Raw genomic sequence first — 18,113 nt, forward strand, 5'->3', positions numbered from 1 at the left:
ACTAAAGTGGGGCAAAGAAGCCGTTGGACCTACTCCAATGGGTTGAGCCAGGAGTGTATAACTGGGGCAACTGAATCTCCTACAGGAGGTTCCTATAAATATCCTAATTAATCAACCTTAACAAATTGTTGAAATCAGGGGCTGGGTGTGCCCCATTCCCACTGGTATACCTGGAAGCTTCCAATAAAGGTCTGGTTTTTACTTTCCTGTTCTAACACTGTTGCAAAGGTTTTTTTTCTCTTTTGATTATCGACAACAGGGGGATGAGAGAAGCAGAACAGGAATTGTAATCCCAGAATGACAGAACATTCTGAATTGAAAGGGACACACAGGATCATCAAAGGAATGTTTGAACATTTACAGAGACTCCAGAACTGTGACTTTGGGTGGTCAGTCTCTCTGCTGGGAGCCTCCCAAAGGGCCTTCAGCCACTCCTCAGCCCTGGACAGCAGCAGCATCACCTCTGCAGGGCCCAGCAGGGCTCTCCTGAGCTGCCCTTGCCCAGCTGCACACAGAGCCTGCCCCAGCCAGGGCCCTGCACACAGGCAGGTTTCTGTAGGGCCGGGCCGAGGGCACACAGGGTGGGATGGGCTCTGTGAGCGCTGGCAGGGACAAGGCACCTCTCAGGACGGAATGTCCAGGCCCAGGGAGATGCTCAGGGAAGCAGAGGGGGCTGAACAGAGCAGTGCTGGGGGAACAAGCCCATCCAGCCCCTCACGTGCCCTCAGCCACAGGGAATCCTTTGCCTCTCACATCTCTCAGTGGCAAACTCTGAGTGCAGCAGGAATGCTGGGGATTTCTGACCTCAGTGGGCCAGGAATGGTTTGTGGGTAGGAAAACAATTCCTAAAACCAACTCCTGCCATCTATTTCCTTTTGAAGTCTGAGTGCAGATGGTATCCAAGCCTTTCTGCAGTGATTCCCCTGACAAATCCTGAATATCCAGCCTTGTCCCTCTGCCACAGGGCCACAAACCCAGGGCAGCAGGGCAGGTATGGCTCCTCGAGAGCCCCCAAGCACAGGCCTGGCTGCTCCTGGCACACTCAGCCAGCACAACTGGAGCTCAGGCAGGGACCTGGGTGAAGGTTTTCCCAGAGCAGGAACAAGGGTGGGTGAGTCTCACCAGGACAGTCTGCAGGGAATGGCCCAGATTTGGCTCCAAGCAGCCTCTCCTGACTTGTCACTGTCCTTTCTCCATGAATAGGTGCCCATGTGCAGCCACAGCAAATGTCCAACAGCAGCTCCATCAGCCACTTCCTCCTGCTGGCACTGGCAGACACGTGGCAGCTGCAGCTCCTGCACTTCTGCCTCTTCCTGGGCATCTCCCTGGCTGCCCTCCTGGGCAACGGCCTCATCATCAGCGCCGTAGCCTGCGGCCACCACCTGCACACGCCCATGTTCTTCTTCCTGCTCAACCTGGCCCTCAGCGACCTGGGCTCCATCTGCACCACTGTCCCCAGAGCCATGCACAATTCCCTCTGGGACACCAGGAACATCTCCTACCCTGGATGTGCTGCACAGCTCTTTTTCTTTATGCTCTTCATTGGAACAGAGCTTTCCATCCTGACCATCATGTGCTACGACCGCTACGTGTCCATCTGCAAACCCCTGCACTACGGGACCCTCCTGGGCAGCAGAGCTTGTGCCCACATGGCAGCAGCTGCCTGGGCCAGTGCCTTTCTCAATGCTCTGCTGCAAACAGCCAATACATTTTCCCTGCCCCTGTGCCATGGCAATGCCCTGGGACAGTTCTTCTGTGAAATCCCACAGATCCTCAAGCTCTCCTGCTCCAATTCCTATCTCAGGGAACTTGGGCTCATTACTGTTAGTGTGTGTTTAGGATTTGGTTGTTTTGTGTTCATTGTTTTCTCCTATGTGCAGATCTTCAGGGCTGTGCTGAGGATCCCCTCTGAGCAGGGACGGCACAAAGCCTTTTCCACCTGCCTCCCTCACCTGGCTGTGGTCTCTCTGTTCATCAGCACTGCAGTGTTTGCCTACCTGAAGCCCCCCTCCATCTCCTCCCCATCCCTGGATCTGGCCCTGTCAATTCTGTACTCGGTGGTGCCTCCAGCCCTGAACCCCCTCATCTACAGCCTGAGGAACCAGGAGCTCAAGGCTGAAGTGAGGAGAATGATGCCTGGATGCTTTCAGAAACATTAAACTGCTGTCCAATTTCTGCAAATCATTTGTAATAAAAGTAATCTTTGGTACCTCTTGTTGGTTTAGTTGCGGGGATTTTTATTTCTATTGTTTTTATTTTTTCATGTTTTCCACAATAAATGTCATTTTTGGTGCCATTTCTCATTTTGTTTGTGTCCACATTCCCTGTGGCCACAGACTGTATCAATGAGGGGCTGCACTCCTGGTGGCTTTAAAGGAACTAAAGGATCTTGCAGCAAGGTTTTCTGCAGAGATGCCCTTTTGTTGCCTTCTCTGGAGCTGCAGCAGCAATGTCTGTGTGCAGAGCTGGGGGCAGATCAGTGCTGGCACAGCAGCTCTGCTCCTGCTGGCCACACCATTCCTGATCCAGGCCAGGAGCCATTGGCCTTCTTGGCCACCTGGGCACACTGCTGGCTCATGTCCAGCCTGCTGTCCATCAGTCCCTGCAGGTCCCTTTCTGCCTGGCTGCTGTCCAGCCACTCTGTCCCCAGCCTGTAGCACTGCAGGGGTTGTTGTGGCCAAAGTGCAGGACCCGGCACTTGGACTTGTTAAACCTCACCTTGTTGGGTTTGGGCCCTGGATCCAGCCTGTCCAGGGCCCTGTGCAGAGCCCTCCTACCCTCCAGCAGATCAACACTCACATCCATCTTGGTGTCATCTGCAAAGATATCCTTGTTCCCAGGGGCTCCTCACTGTCACAAAGTCCCTTTGGTTACACCAGGCCCTGCACTGTCACACTGGTCTCCTTGGTTCCATGGGGCCCCAAAATGTGACAATGGACTCCTTGGTTCCATGGGGCTTCACAGTGTCACAATGTTCTCATTGGTGCCGCAGTTTCACAGTAGCCCCTTGGTTCCATGGCGCCCCAGGGTGTCACAAAGGCCCCATGGTCACATGAGGTCCCACACTGTCACAATGCTCTCTGTGGTTCCACAAGTCCCCTCAGTGTCACAATGGATTCCTTGTTTCCATGAGGCCACACAGTGTCACAACGGCGTTCCAGATTCCTGGAGGCCCCAGAGTGTCACAGTGGCCCCTTGGTTACACAAGGTCCTGCAGTGTCACAATGTCCCCTTGGTTCCATGAGGCCCCGCAGTGTCAGAACAGCCCCTTGGTTCCATTGGGCCCTGGACTCTCCCAGTGCTCTCTTTGGTTTTGCAGTGTCACAATGGTGAAACCCCTCGGTTACACGAGGCCCTGCAGTATCACCATGGCCTCTGTGGTTCCACCAGGACCCAGTGTCATGGGGACTCTGTTGCCTTCATGAGACACTACGGCGACCTGGTTGCAAGAAGACAGCACGGCAGCCCGGCCTCGCCCGGGCTACTCGGGCTAACGACACACGCTGACACCAATGTGGTGGACGGTCAAAAGCATTTATTATCTTATCTCATGGGTTTAAATAGTCTTGGGGGACTTTGCTACGTCAGAGGGGGGTTGTAGGGTCTCTAGGTTAGTCAGGAGTGGAAAACTACTGGGTTAGGTGTGGTTACATGCTCTGGGGTTAATAGATAACGTGAAGCAGGGAGAAGGGGGAAGGGTCTTTCTTTCCGTCACATCCCGAGATCTTCCTTTCGCCTGTCCCTATCTACCACATCTCCCCTCCCCTTATCATATATAAAATGAGGTAGTCGTAGATATAGGCACTGGAGTGAGGTACAAACTTGTAACTTGGTAAGGAAAGGGTGGTTTGGTAAATCTGGGTAATTTTCGCAAGGCGAGTCTCGAAGGCTTTTGTGACTGACTGTGTTCGCAGTTTTTGGTTCACAGCATTTGTTGCTGGCCTATGAACAAAATGTTCGCCCTTTCTAGACCGGCCTGAACAAACGAGACTAGTTTGTTCAGCAGGCATGGTCCTATGGTAACAGCTAAAAGCAGCATTGCCAGTGGACCTACCAGGGCAGAAATTAAAGTGGTGAGCCAAGGTGATTGATTGAACCAGGATTCAAACCAGCTCTGTTGGGTTTCCCTGTCTCTCTTTCTCTGAGCCAGCCTATCTCGGAGTTGTGCCATGGAGTCTTTAACGACTCCCATATGATCTGCATAAAAGCAGCACTCCTCTTTCAAGGCTGCACACAGTCCTCCTTGTTGCATGAACAAGAGGTCCAGTCCTCGTCTATTTTGTAAAACCACTTCTGAAAGCGAAGAGACTGATTTCTCTAGATAGGAGATGGATTTCTCAATCCTTTGCAGGTCTTCGTCGATGGTCATTTGCAGCTGAGAGAGTCCGTGCTGTTGGGTTGCGATGGCTGAGACACCCGTGGCTGTGCCAGCTGCTCCCAGGCCGAGCAGCATCGCGATGGTTATACCTGTGATCATTTCTCTTTTGTGGAGTCTGTCAGGTTCCTCGAGAAGGTGGTATATCTCTTCGTCTGAGTGGTACAGGACCCTAGGAACAATCAGAACTTGGACACAGAAATCAATAGAGTCATTAAATTTGGCAAGGAACACACAAGGACTCACTCCGGATCTCTGGCAAACCCACATCCCAGATGCGGATGGGACCACCTACTTATTGGTTTTTCTGTTGGGCTTGACAACTTTAGTGCAGAAGTTGCCTTTCTGCTTTGCTAAAGTTGCATTGCCAAAACATCTGCCCTGTCCTGTGATTTGACTCAGGGTGATTCCTCTGCGGGGAGTGTCCCATCTGCACTGGTGGGGGGCACTGGCTGTGGAGTAACTGAAGGGGGTGTCTAAAGCAACGCCTTCATAGAAAGGGGGGTTTAATATCATAGCAAAACTAACAGAGGTTAGTCAGGTTCGGTTTGGTTTCGTTTAGGGTTAGAAAGGTAGCTTCTAAACAGGTTGGCTATGTGGAACACGAAGGATGGGGTGTTTGCTGTGGTGACCTCTTTGAATACCTTATCACTTGAAAGATGTTGCATGACCCACTTAAATGGCTGGTGAGGGTAGGGGCCTGGGTCGGCTTGCCCCCCGGCCACAAGCCCTAACAGTAAAATCGCACAGAGACACTGTGCATGTCTGGGTCTCACCGGTGTCTCACTGGTGTGGGACTCTTGGGTTTTGTCTGGCGGCTTGGTGGTCTGTCATCTCTCTCTGGAGCAGGGGTGTATGCGTCACGGGGATGGTCCACGAGCGTGTCCTGCAAACAAAACTCACAGCTTTTCCATTAGTTTCGTTCTGAAGGTCAGTTTTATTGGCAGCAGTGGGTGTGTGGCAGTGGCCCTTTCTTCCTGCAGCTTCAACAGGATCCCTTCAGGCGTGTTTGGGGTGGAGGCGCCGCGGCGGGCTGCCGTGCCGGCTGGGGGCAGCTCACTGCAATGTGACCTGCCTCACCACACTTGAAGCACGCCGTGGCACTGGTCAGGGTGCTTTTCCAAGCTCGGGACAGCCCTCCCACTCCGTTCACTGGGGGGACTTCTTTGCATTGCCAGTGTCGGGGCCACAGTGCTTGGGGAAATATCGGGCAGTCTGCTCTTGTGTCTGCCCAAAGCTGGAGCCCTATTACGTGGGGGTCCTGACTGCCATAAATGCGGCATGTCCCCCACACCTTCGGGGGCTCCTTCCCTATTTTCATGGCCAGGGCAGCCCAGGGGTCTCATTCTGGTGCGTCCCCTGCTGACCCTGCGGCACAGTCGCTGCTTGCGGTGGTAGTGGGTACGAAGGTACCGCGGGCTGTGTTTGGAAACTCTGCAATTGTGTCGCTGGCCGGGTTTGAAGTATGAGGGCTCCCCGCCCCACTGGGGGTTGGCATAGATGGGTCGCCTTGTATTTGCGGTGGGAGGAGGCTGAGTGCGGCCCGCACGTCCCCTCCCTGTCCCGTTTCCCTGGGGCCGGGACCTGCATTCTTTAATGAGATGCCCTTTTCTCCCGCCGTCCCAACCATATATTTCTCCCCAGCTGGTAAACTGGGCTGTTTTGTATTGTGACCGCTTTTCGGTGCGGCTTAGAGCTTTACTCGGTTTTGTCTTAAATCGCGTTGGCTCCGTTTCCTCCGTCTCAGAGTCCCAGCCGGCTTCTGGCAGCTCTCCCAAGCCGGCGGAGCTGCTGCCGGACTCCGAGTCAGAAGCCGAATGCCAGCGCATTTCTGGGCCTCGGTGCCTTTTTGTCCGGCTCCGAGCTCGCTCCTCCCCGCGGGGGTGGCACCGCTCCCGCCCCCCAGGCTTGCCCTGCCTCCTGCAGGGGGAGGTCTCTCCCTTAAATGGTAGCGGCCTCAGGCGCAGCTGCCGATTGGCTCCGTGCTCTCTGCCGCTCTCCTCCTCTTTCTCCTCCGCACGCGCGTCCCTGAAACCGCGCGCCTCCCGGGTTTTCGTGCCGAGACCGCCCGCCCGCGCCCCGCCCCTCTCCTTGGCGGCCAGCGCCATTTTCAAAGGGGTGAGGTGGCGGCGTGGTTCGGATCTCCTCCTGAGCCGCGGTTTCTGTGACTCTGGCTTCCCTCGCCAGCCCCTGCCAGAAGCATTCTGCGCGCTGCTGCACCTCCGGCAACGGGTCGCGGACCAGCGGCGGCGGGACGGACGGGGAAGCCGCGGTTTTTCGGGGGGCTTCCGCGGCAGGGACTGGGCTCTGATCCGGGGAAGGGGGTGACGCGCCGGGCCCCCCCGGGTCTCTGCTACCGGGCGGATCGTTCTCAGGGGCAGTTTGCGTTCCTGCTCCTACCCCTAGCTTGGGAGTAACCAATAAACAGGTACGTGCCGCGCTCCACATCTCCTGCTCTTCTATTGCTCTGCGCGGGGCTTTTTCTGCTTTGCCCCACGCTTTAAGGCTCTTGCCACTGCCTGAGGATTTCGTGTCCTCGGCCAGCGTGGCTGTGCATTTTTCCTATATTCCCGGGTGTATAACATCCACTGGGCATTCAGTCGCCCCAAGCTCAAATAGCCTTGCTATAGCAAGATAAATGTCTTTGAGCTTACACTCGATACTCTATTGCTTATAAATCACACTTACGACCCTGACGATGCTGTCCATGACGCTCGCGGGTCCTGGGACGTCTCCCTGCGCCAAGATACGGTCTGACCGCTCCGGCCGCTGCTCCTGTCCAGGCGTATCCCGTTACCTAAACGAATTTCTCTTCTTCCTGGGTTTCGGCACCAGATATGTTGCCTTTATGAAAGACAACGGCGACCTGGTTACAGGACGACAGCACGGCAGCCCGGCCTGTCCGGGCTACTCGGACTAAGACACACGCTGACACCAATGTGGTGGACGGTCGAAAGCCTTTATTATCTTATCTCATGGGTTTAAATAGTCTTGGGGCACTTTGCTACGTCAGAGGCGGGTTGGTAGGGTCTCTAGGTTAGTCAGGAATGGAAAACTACTGGGTTAGGTGTGGTTACATGCTCTGGGGTTAATAGATAACGTGAAGCAGAGAGAAGGGGGAAGGGTCTTTCTTTCCGTCACATCCCGAGATCTTCCTTTCGCCTGTCCCTATCTACCACACTGGACCCACCAGCTCCTGGTCCTGCTGGAAACCCCAACCCGGGGCGAGCTCACCTCCACCGGCCAGGTGGAGCATGTCAGCCTGGAGCACCCCCTGAGCCGGAACTGGGGTAGGGGGAAGGAATTCGGGGTACTGGGAGAGCCACTGGGAGGTGCTGGGACCAACTGGGAGGGAGTTGGAGAGAGCCTGGTTTCAACTAGGAGAGGAGGTTGGGGGTTTGGAAGGGCTAAGAAGGGGTTTGGAGGATACTGGGGAGGGTGGGATGGGGTTCTGGGGGTCCTGGTGGACACTGGGCAGGAGTTTGGGGATGCTGGGTGTGACTGGGAGGGACTAGAGTGAGCCTGGAGGGGCTGGATGGAGATTAGGGATGGAAAAGCAGAGATGAGGATGAGGTTGATTGTGCTGGAAAGAGACTGGGAGGGGTCTGGGTGAATCCTGGTGAGGTTGGGAAGGGACTGGGAGAGGGTTTGGGGATCCTGGGGCAGCAGGGGGCGACTGGAAGGGGGTTGTGGGATCCTGAGAGGGACAGGAGGGGCTTTGGTGGGTTCTGGGGTGGTGAGGAAGGGATAAAGAGGGAGGTTTCAGGGGATCCTGAGTGGGCTGGGAGCGACCAGGAGGGTGCTTGGAGGAGCTTGGGTGCCTGTGAGAGCTTTTGGGGGGTCCTGACCCCTGCAAACCCCTCAGAGATGCCGCCTGTAGCAAGATGCTGTCAGGCACTGAGGGTTTCGTGTTGGGCCTCGTCTTCCTGGTGCTGGGGCTCGGCTTCTACCTGTGCAAGGTCAGCGGGTTCCCAAGGGGTCGTGTCCCCTCTTCCCCAGAGTGTGTGTGCTCCCCCCGGGGCCCCCAGCCCGGTGTTACCCCTGTTTCTCTGCCCACAGAGCTCCTGAGCCACCGGCGGCCGCAGAGCTTCCCTGTGGCCTCGGGCCCAGCCGGGACCCCCGCTCCATCCCCACGCTGATTTTGGGGGGGTCCTGTGTACCCCCAGCCCTGCTGTCACTCTGCCCCTGCCCGCCTGCTCCCAATGTTCCCAGTAAAGCTTCCCAGTTAAACCCAGCCCAGTTTGTGGGGGGCAGTGGGGAGGGACTTGGGGGGACCCCACGGCGGGGCCGGCACTGGGCAGGGAGGGCGGGGTCCGGGTGGGGAACACTGCCTGCTGCGGGTCTGCCCGGCAACTGCTGAGTCATCAGCGCCGCTCTCTCTGATTGGCTGACTCGTGTCCACCGCATTCTCTCATTGGCTGAGGAGAGGCCCGGGAGTGCAGAGAAGGAACGGGAGAGATCCCGCCCCGAGCAGCGGCACGGGGACAACAGACCCAGCCCGGGACCAGGGAGGGAATTTATTACCAACCAAACCATGGCAGCACGAGGAGAAGGGAAAGAAATCCCTCCAAGACCTTCCCCCCACCCAACGACGATCACCCACAACAGGGATATTCACCAGGGAGAGACGGGGACATCCGAGATTAGACCAAAGCCAATTTTATTGTGTGTACCAGGTGTTTATACAGGGATTTCCTTGTACGGTGCTTATATAGGACTCTGTTTTTGATAACAATTTCCCATTGGTTACACATTCTTCATGACATGACATCACCTGGTAACATTATTTTATCACAAAGTCTCACACCACAGTTGCTCGGTCACTACTTGCCCAGGGAGCCTTAAACTGTGTCTGTGTCTCCCACAGTTTCTGCTCAGTCAGGCCTCAGATATCGGGCCCCTTTATCAGCTCCATTGCTTTACTCTCTGTTTTATTCCCCATACGGGGGCACCAGGGCTCTGCCCAACAGGGGTCACTGGGGATCATCCAGCCCCGATCCTCCCATGGGGGATAGAGCTGGAGCAGCGCACCAAGCTCTTCCCTCACTCTCTTCCCTCACTCCAAGCTCTTCCCTCACTCTCTTCCCTCACTCCAAGCTCTTCCCTCACTCTCTTCCCTCACTCCAAGCTCTTCCTTTACTCGGGGCACTCACAGGGCTTCCCTTAGTGGTGCCTCCGTTGGTGCTGGGTCAAGTGAGAGCTCCTGGAGAATCTCTTCCCACACTCCCCACACTCGTAGGGCCTTTCCCCAGTGTGGATGCGCTGGTGCCTGAGGAGGTGGGAGTTTTCCCTGAATCCCTTCCCACAGTCGGGGCAGCGGAAGGGCCTCTCCTCTGTGTGAACCCGACAGTGCTGGTGGAGATGGGAGCTGGTCTGAAACCCCTTCCCACACTCCCCACACTCGTAGGGCCTTTCCCCGGTGTGGATGCGGCGATGCTGGATGAGGGTGGAGTTGTCCTTGAATCCCTTCCCGCAGTCGGGGCAGCAGAAGGGCCTCTCCTCTGTGTGAACCCAATAGTGCCGGAGGAGACAGGAGGTGGTCTGAAACCTCTTCCCACACTTGGAACACTCGTAGGGTCTCTCCCCAGTGTGGATCCTCTGGTGCACGATCAGGCTGGAGCTCTGGCTGAATCCCTTCCCACACTCCCCACACTCGTAGGGCCTTTCCCCAGTGTGGATCCTCTGGTGCAGAATCAGCTCGGACCTTCTCCTGAAGCCCTTCCCACACACCGAGCACTTGTGGGGCTTCTCCCCATCATGGAGCTGCTCAGGGACCCCCTGCTCTGAGCTCTGGCTCCATCTCCGGCCGCCTCCCCGACCCAGGGTGGGTCTTTCCCCCTCAGATCCCCGCGTTCTGCGTTTGCAGCCCCTCCTCGTGCGGGATCTCCGGGGCTTTTCCTCCCCGTCGGGTTCCTGCACCATGGAGCCACTCAAAATGGCCTCTTCCGCCAGGTTCTGCCGCGGGGATTTGTCCTCCCTGCTCTCCATCCTCAGCTCCTGCCCTGGGGGAGGAAGGACAAGGAGAGGCTCTTCCTCTTCCTCGCAGCCTCCCAGGGGCTGGGAATGGGAAATCCTGGCTTGGGGAAAAAAAGGGATGAGCACGATGAGTTTGAAGCTCCCTCTGCCCCAGTCCATCTCTAGAAGTCCCTGCCCTCCTGGGCTCCATAAAAACCTCCCGAACACCGAGATCCAGCCCTGAAAAAGCCTCCCAGGAGTTCCCTGTCCCTGTTCCCTCCCCTTTGCTGTTCGGGGCTCCCCCCTGTCCCAGCTGCTGGGGTCACGCTTGGATTGGGGGTCCCCCTTCTCCTCGCTGCCCGCCCTCCCCAGGCTGCCGGGAGTCCCAGCGATCCCAAAAGCTCCCCCCTCTTGGCTCTCCCCATTCAGGGGTGCCAGGGCTGTTTGGGCTCCCGGGCTCCCTTCTCCCCTTCTTCCCTGCTCTGGGCTGCAGGGGCTCCAAGGAGTCCCCCCCAAGGGGCCTTTTCCGCTCATCTTCGCAGTTCTTCCTTCTCCAAACATCCCCCAAAAAAACCCAACCCAGGCACCCCCCAGGAGATCTGGCCCGAGCTCCCCCTCCCCGCTCACCTGCGGGATGGGGGGCGATGATCCCACAGGTGGGGGCTGCGAATTCAGGCAGGGCTGACTGCGTGATTCTCTCTGCTCTGCTCCATCCGCCTTTCAACCTCCTCTTCCTCTTCCTGCCGCCCCTCCTCTTCCATCCCCCCTCCTCATCCGCCTCCTCTGTAAGCCCACCTCCCGCTCCTCTTCCATCCCTGCCCTTCTCTCCCTGCCCTTTTCCTTCCCCCTCCTCCTGCTCTCTAACCCCACTGCCTTCTGCTCCCTCATCCCTCATCTTCCATCACTACTCCTCCTCCTCCTGTGTCCCGTCCGCTCCTGCCTGTCCTCCTTTATCCCTTCCCTTCCATCCCCCATCCTCCTCCTGCCCCTCGCTATCCCCACCTCCTTCTCCTCTTCCATCCCTTCCCTTCCATACCCCCTCCTAATCCTCCTCCTCATCCCCACCTCCCGCTCCTCCTTCATCCCTGCCCTTCCCTCCCTCCTCCTCCTCCCCCAGCAGCAGTGACACCCTTGGTTCCCGTTCCCGCAGCCCCGGCAGCCGCGGCAGGAGCGGGGATGGAGCCGGGACAGGTCGGGATGGGCAGCGCGGGGCTCTCGGCTGCTCCCAGCCGCTGTTCCAGGGGGGAACCCGGCCCGGGCCAAAGGAGAGGCAAACTGGGCAAACTGGGGGCTGCACATCTGTCGGAACTCAAAATGTCCCTCAGACATTTTTAGAGGTTCCAGGCCTTGGTCAGAAGCATTTTAGACCCTGGCAAGCAGCTGAAAACAGCTGTGATTTTGAGTTTGAACCATGGAATGAATTACCAACTTTAAAGGCGGAACAAGCAGTCACAGAGGGTTAGATGATATAGTAAAAGTAGTCACAAATTAGAGGGTAAAATTTTTTAGTATTGTACAGGGGGGTTTTAACACCTGTACAGGGGGGTTTTACTTTGTACAGGGGGGTCAGGAGTTCTAAGATGGAGGAAAGTGGGCCTGATCCTGTTCTTCCTCCTTCTTCCTTACCTCCATGTTCTTGGTGATGTTGGCATTTTTCTATTGGTTTAGGCTAGGGACACACTATTCAACGTAGATGATAGATATTGGCACATTATTGTAAATATAGTACACGTAATTTCTGGTATATAATGTTTGTACCATCCCACTGAGGGGCAGAGCCCCACACACTGCCCTGCAGGACAGACCTGCGGCAGGGCAGCAGAACTTGTTATAGATAAGCAAAAATAAACAACCTTGAAACCAGCACAGACGAACTATGGCTTCTTCTTTGGCAACGGGGCAGAAAGACAGAGACTTTCTACAATCTCGGAATCACCAATACCCACAGATTCCGACAACTGGCGTCCCTGTGCGGGCATCAGCAAGAAGAACAAGAAGAAACATCAAACAACCTCCAACCTTCATCAGCAGAGAAAAACAAAAAAATAAAGGAAGGAAGAGGAACAGAGCACAAATGCTCTCGGCAGATTCCGGGAGGAGAGGGAGCAGAAAGCTCAAGATAAGAACCTGACCTTCACCAAGACAGCTCGTCTGGAGGACAGCCAGGAGGAGGAAAACCAGAAGCGCGCCTGGGATTTCTCGCCTGTGACCTGCTGGACGATGAACAGTGCCATCTCCGGACTGACCTCGTGGTGACTCAGCTTTTGGTGAGAATGGTTGAAATTAAGAACATGGGGAAGGGATGCTCCCAAGGACAGACAAAAAATTTTTTCAGCCCTACAGGGCAAGACTTTTACCCATCTGGTAGAGATAGCCTCAAATGAGATGAAAGCTTTGTTATTGTGGGTGCAGTATACTCACCCGCACACAGATGTACATCTTTTGTTTGAGTTAAATTTTCGTAAGGGATCAATAAGCAACTGTATTACCGAGCCACAGGAAAAAGAAAAAAAAAAGAGAGATAAGACTGCCGCAAAAACTTTTGCCTTCAGCAAGGACAATAAGAGTCATTTTCACAACGCGGCATTTTAGACTAAACAGCTAAGGCTCCTATGGGAGCACAAGGAGGAAGATGGCCCAGCCAGCAGCTTCGGGCAATTTTCCTCACCAGGGGAAGCAAATTGCCTCCCGAAGAGGATCAGGGGGGGTGGTGTCCCATCATGTCCTGTGTCCCCAGGTTCACACTATTCCTCAAGACTCCTCAAATCTCAATTTCTAAGCTCCTCAGCTGCAGAAAATCCCCAGACAGTGAGACAAGCTAGGCACAGACGCAGCCCTCGGTGGAGGAAAGGACTGGCCATTGCCCGAGTCCGAACCCACAGTGGGGGGGCAGCGGCGCCGGCAGCTCCTGGGGGGAGGGTGCAGTCGTGAGTGCAGAGCGGAGGGAAAAGTGAGAGAGAGGAGAGAACTCTCGCAGCTGCGCGGGCGGGGAGTTCAAAACAGCCCGCGGTGCAGGCGAGAGGGAGGGGGCAGTGGGAACCAGCGGACGCAGGAGGCGGCGGAAGTGCGGATGGGGCGGTCAGACGCCCGGAGCGCCCGGTGATGCGTTCCATGACGGGAATCCGTGAGAGTGCGAAAGCACCGTCCGGCAGGTGCCGGGGAATAGCTCCCAATTCGCAGCGGCGGCGCTGGCCAGGCCGGCGGCTGGACGGAGAGCGGGACTCTCCTGTCGCCGCGGCGATGGCAGCGCGCATGCGCGAGACGGTAGAGCAAAACCCGGAAGTCGGAGCGGAGATCTCTTGCATTTCGAACGCACGGGCACGGGCGCAGACGGCGTCGGGGGCGGTGGTGGCCGCCAGCCAGCCGTCCGCAGACATCGCGGTGGCCGCGGGGGGGAGACCCGAGCGGCGCGGGGCCAGGCGGGACATGGCGCGGGGCTGCGGCAGCGCGGAACGCGGCGGCGCGCGCTGATGACGTCAGCAGAGCGCCGAATCGCGCTGGGCTCCAGCGGCAGCTCGGGGGACGGCGCGGGCCGACCCAGAGCGAAAACCGAGGCAGCGCCAGGCCTGACAGAGAGAATGGGGGGGGACGTTCCCAAGGCACGGCCGCGCGGAGCCGGTGCAGGCGGGCGCGGTCGGTGCGGGAGTTCCTTCCCTTGTTCCCATGGCGACGCAGACAGAGAGGGTGAATCAAGGCTGCGCATGCGTTTGCGAGAGTTAAAGCGAACGCGGAAGTGGCTGAGAATGTGGGTGCTGGGTTTGGAGAAAACTGCAGGCGCTGGTTCGGCACAGCTGACAGCGGGTGTGAGCACGGAGGGTGAGCAAGAGAGAGGGGCGCAGCCATCCTAACGCAGGCAGAAGCGGGGTTTGACTGCACCAGAAATGCTCCCAGTGCTCTCATGCCGCGGCAAACAAAAGATCACAAGAGCCACAGCAAACAATCTTTTACAAGCAGCAAATGTCCTACAGCAATGCTGAGGATGAGACTCCCAACTTTCACCCTGAAATGAAATTCCATCAGACAGTCGCTTTTTGAAAACCAGCCAACACAAGGCCTTTTTCAAATCTCCCCAATGTTTCTAAACACCAACCCCAGATTTTTTCAGTTAGGTCACAGAATTGATCGAGCAGACACACCCAGCCGGTGTGATGATAAGTAATAATTGTGGAACACATTGTGAAAAAGAGATATCATAATGAAAATTGAAATAGAGAATTAAATAGCATGAAATGTTAGTAATTTATTATATTAAGGTTTAAGTTAGGTTGTACTTTAACGTTTTATTAATGATAGAATTGATTTTTATATAGTTGGTTTGCGTTTAAGTTAAGTATTGTTTAATTAGAGTATATCACTTTAAGTTTATTTTAGGTTTGGGCCCTGAAGAAGTTAAGTTTACAAAGGTTTAATTGATAATGGATTTATATATTGTTAATTTGATACATATGGATTTCATAAAGTTAATATAATTTAGGGATTCTTTACTAAGATTGTTATATATTGAGTTTAAGTACTATTTGATTCAAAAATTATTTTAAGTTTTTCAAAGGTCAAGTTTATTTGGCAGCAAGGTTTAGTTGTTTTTCTTTAAGGATGAGAAAGTTTTGACTGAAACAGTTCACAAAGTAATAATGAACATTGATTTAAGGAGAAGTTATTGGATTTATTGGATTCTTGGTTTTGTTTTAGTATTTTCTGTTTTATTATAAGTTTATCAGTATATAAGAGTTGTAAAAGAATTTATTTTGAGTTTTCTGAGATTGATTTCATTGTTTAAAAATCAGTTTTATAGTCTGTTATCTCTTTGTATAGTGATACAAAGGCATTTGTTTTCAAATCCTTTATTTTTAACTATTTAAGTGTTCTATAAACGTTATTGTTAAGAAATTTTATCATGTTATCAGGTGAAGATTTGTGCTTCGTTTTTTCATAGTGAATCCTCGTATGTTTTATTATTGTTTATGTAATCTTATCCAGGTAACATGCCAGTTCTGAAGTTTCATTTTGGATTTTAACTGTATTGTGCATTTTTCTAGGTGAACTTCCTGATTCGTTTTTATATCTCTTGTGAGTGGAATCATTGCATTTCTATTTTTCATCATTCTCAAATGTTTTTCAGAAAATCTCAGAGAGAGGTGCCTGAAGCATTCTGACAACCTCTTGCCATTGTTAATCTTACGATTTCTCCAATTGACATCCTTTTCCTTCAAAAGAGTTTCAAGAAAAATGAATCTTTGTGTCATTTGACCAGTTTATCTGTTTGAACTTCAAGTGTTTATTTTATAAGAAAATGTTATAATAGGTTGTTATGTTTTAAGTATTATATATGTATTGTTAGTGTAAGTTTTGTTTTATATAATATGTTAAGGGACATCTCTCCAGTTTAAAGTTTGGGTCCTGGCCAGACCCTGATTTTAACTTGGACAGATGAGTTTGCCAGCAAAATTCAGAGGTTTCTGCACAAAAGTGAATGATATGCAGGTCATTTTTGACCCATCAATTTGATTCTACAAATGTTACAGCTGACACAGTTTTGAGGTGAAACTTGCCAGCCCTGCCCGGGAAGGGATGCCAAGGGTTTTCACTGGAAACAAATGTTTCAGCTGTTTGCAGACTCTGAAATGCTGGCACAATGTTTCTAATGATCATGCTTTGTTCATTTTTATATATGCTATTTAGAATATCTTTCTTTTGAATTTTCTTGAATTGTTATAGATTTTGATAAGTTTTATGCATTTTATTATTGAGATATTTTGTCTTGTTCTATATTATGGTTTATATTTCAACTTTCTTGTTTTAAAAGAGAAGAGAAAGAGAGAAAAAAGGAAAAAGAAAAAAGAAAAGGAGTGAAGAAGTGCCTGAAATAAGGCTGAAATGAGGTTGAAGATTTTGTATGTTTTAATCTCTTGATATAATTATTTTGTAGACTTGATTTTGCTTATCATTGAGAAAAATATGAGGAGAGTGCTAGACACTGGACAGATAAAATTGAAAGAAAGAAAAAAAAAAATCGTTTAAATAAGTAGCTTTGAGCAAGGATTTTGTTAATGTTTCCACAGAAGTTGAAAGTGGGGTTTTTAGTTTGCAGACCCTCAAAAAGCAATTCTTATAGATTTAAAGATGGGAGCTCAGATCATTATTGTGGCAGAGACCAGATTGCTGACAATGTCAGGGAAAGATTTCTTAATCATTCATTTACATTTAAAGAAGAAATATTTTGAGTGGACAATCCAAAGTCGCAAGATTTTTCAATCACGTTGTTAGGGCATTCAGAAGTTTGCACAGTTCGTTTTCCAACACACAAAATGTTAAATGTAAAAGTGAGTTTCAGGGAAAAAACAAAAAAGAAGCCAGGAACCAGTGGAAGGAATGACAGTATTCACTGATGGTTTGGGAAAAAACTCACAAATCAGTGGTCACATGGAAAAATCAAAAAACAGGGAAATGGGAATCAAATATCAAAATGATACAAGGTTTACCACAAGTTGAAAAATTGGTAACAATAGTCAGGGGTTTTTCAGTTATTTCAGGAACCCTCAATCTGATCACAAGTTCAGTGTATGTTGCAAATGTGGTCAAACAATTAGAGAAATCGCTTTTAAAACATACAGACAAGGAAATTTTATATTTATATCTATTATGCATGAAAATAATCCTAGAAAAAACAGAGAACATTAATAAACACATCAGAGTGCATTCTTCACCTCCGAGGTTTTTAGTAAAAGAGAATGCTCATGTAGATAGGCTCACAATGCCCATCTTGCAGACACTGCCAAACATTTTTGAGCAGGCAAAATTGAACCATGCATGTTTTCACAAAAATGCACAGGCATTGATGGGAACCTTTCACCCTTCTGAAAGTCAGACAAAGGAAATCTGCTTGCCAGAGAGCCAGTTTGTGCAATCTCCTGTATTTACAGGAATGGACAATCTGAAAGGTTTGTAAAAGCCTTCAGCTGTGGCAAGCTGATGTCACAAAATACCCAACTTTTGAGAGGCTCGAAAATATCCATATTTCAATTGATACATTTTTAGGGGCGATTTTTGCATCATATACAGGGGAGACCACAGAACATACCTGCAAACATTTTTTATAAGCATTTACATCATTAGGAGTGCAACAAGAAATAGAAACAGATAATGGTCCAATTTATACAAGCAAGGTGCTTGACAAATTTTTGAAAAAACAGAGAGTCAAACATATTTTCAATATTCTTCATTCTCCCTCAGGTCAAGCAAGCAAAGAACACATCACACCCTGAAATCCACTTGGATGGACAGAAAAGGGATGAGGCAGGGTTGAACAAATGTGTTGAATTTTTTTAATGGTTTTTTCTCAAAGCCCACTCTACTAATTGTCAGATATGTTACAAACAGCCCACAGGAAAAACTAAGGGAAAATCCTTTCGTTTTAATCAGAAGTCCAGAGTCAGGACAGATTGAAGGTTCATTTACATTAATAACTTGGGGCGAGGGTTTCGCTTGTGTTTCTATAGGACGAGGACTGAAGTGAATACCAGCGAGGCACATGTAACCTTATCGGGTGCAGACGCCAGTGGACCTGGACCCGAGAAGCAGAGAAGCAAGCACGCAGACGAAGGCAGACAACAACGCTGCAGACGTCTCGTCGGACAACGATTGATCACCCAGAGACTTGGGGTTTTTTTTTCTGGGAAATCAAGTGTTGTTTGGGTGTTGCTGCATTGCAGGGTTTCTCACAGAGGGTGGGGACATGGACATGGGATTCAGACAGATAGTGTTCATGTGCTTCATTCTTTCACCT

General features: G+C 51.9%; 3 protein-coding genes and 1 pseudogene across 3 annotated transcripts in view; 3 read left to right on the plus strand and 1 right to left on the minus strand.

Annotated features, from left to right (window-relative positions):
• The window catches only part of LOC100230077 (uncharacterized), a 674,623-nt pseudogene that overhangs the window by 132,498 nt on the left and 524,012 nt on the right, over positions 1 to 18,113 (plus strand).
• The window catches only part of LOC140680878 (uncharacterized), a 150,670-nt gene that overhangs the window by 121,882 nt on the left and 10,675 nt on the right, over positions 1 to 18,113 (minus strand). The window contains exon 3 of the mRNA XM_072919763.1: positions 9,924 to 10,055. Within this exon, the coding sequence (XP_072775864.1) occupies positions 9,924 to 10,055 (132 nt within the window). The remainder of the gene's footprint in view (positions 1 to 9,923; positions 10,056 to 18,113) is intronic.
• LOC116807475 (olfactory receptor 14C36-like) lies at positions 1,227 to 6,703 on the plus strand. Its single transcript, XM_072919860.1, has 3 exons — positions 1,227 to 2,127; positions 6,018 to 6,226; positions 6,563 to 6,703. The coding sequence occupies exons 1-3, from the start codon at positions 1,227 to 1,229 to the stop codon at positions 6,701 to 6,703; spliced, it is 1,251 nt and encodes a 416-aa protein (XP_072775961.1).
• On the plus strand, positions 7,074 to 9,022 carry LOC140680973 (class II histocompatibility antigen, B-L beta chain-like). The gene is made up of 4 exons (XM_072919861.1): positions 7,074 to 7,095; positions 7,525 to 7,665; positions 8,243 to 8,334; positions 8,984 to 9,022. The coding sequence occupies exons 1-4, from the start codon at positions 7,074 to 7,076 to the stop codon at positions 9,020 to 9,022; spliced, it is 294 nt and encodes a 97-aa protein (XP_072775962.1).

Source organism: Taeniopygia guttata, chromosome 30 (genome assembly GCF_048771995.1).
Source record: "Taeniopygia guttata chromosome 30, bTaeGut7.mat, whole genome shotgun sequence".
NCBI lineage: Eukaryota > Metazoa > Chordata > Aves > Passeriformes > Estrildidae > Taeniopygia > Taeniopygia guttata.

Excerpts from the sequence above, each read along its gene's own strand:
- LOC116807475 (XM_072919860.1), top strand. The coding sequence starts at position 1,227 with ATGTCCAACAGCAGCTCCATCAGCCACTTCCTCCTGCTGGCACTGGCA. Across the intron at positions 2,128-6,017 it reads GCTCAAGGCTGAAGTGAGGA|AGCTGGTAAACTGGGCTGTT; the intron begins GAATGATGCCTG and ends ATATTTCTCCCC. Across the intron at positions 6,227-6,562 it reads CTGGGCCTCGGTGCCTTTTT|CCCCTGCCAGAAGCATTCTG; the intron begins GTCCGGCTCCGA and ends TTCCCTCGCCAG.
- LOC140680973 (XM_072919861.1), top strand. The coding sequence starts at position 7,074 with ATGCTGTCCATGACGCTCGCGG. Across the intron at positions 7,096-7,524 it reads GCTGTCCATGACGCTCGCGG|ATCTTCCTTTCGCCTGTCCC; the intron begins GTCCTGGGACGT and ends TCACATCCCGAG. Across the intron at positions 7,666-8,242 it reads CCCCCTGAGCCGGAACTGGG|ATGCCGCCTGTAGCAAGATG; the intron begins GTAGGGGGAAGG and ends AACCCCTCAGAG.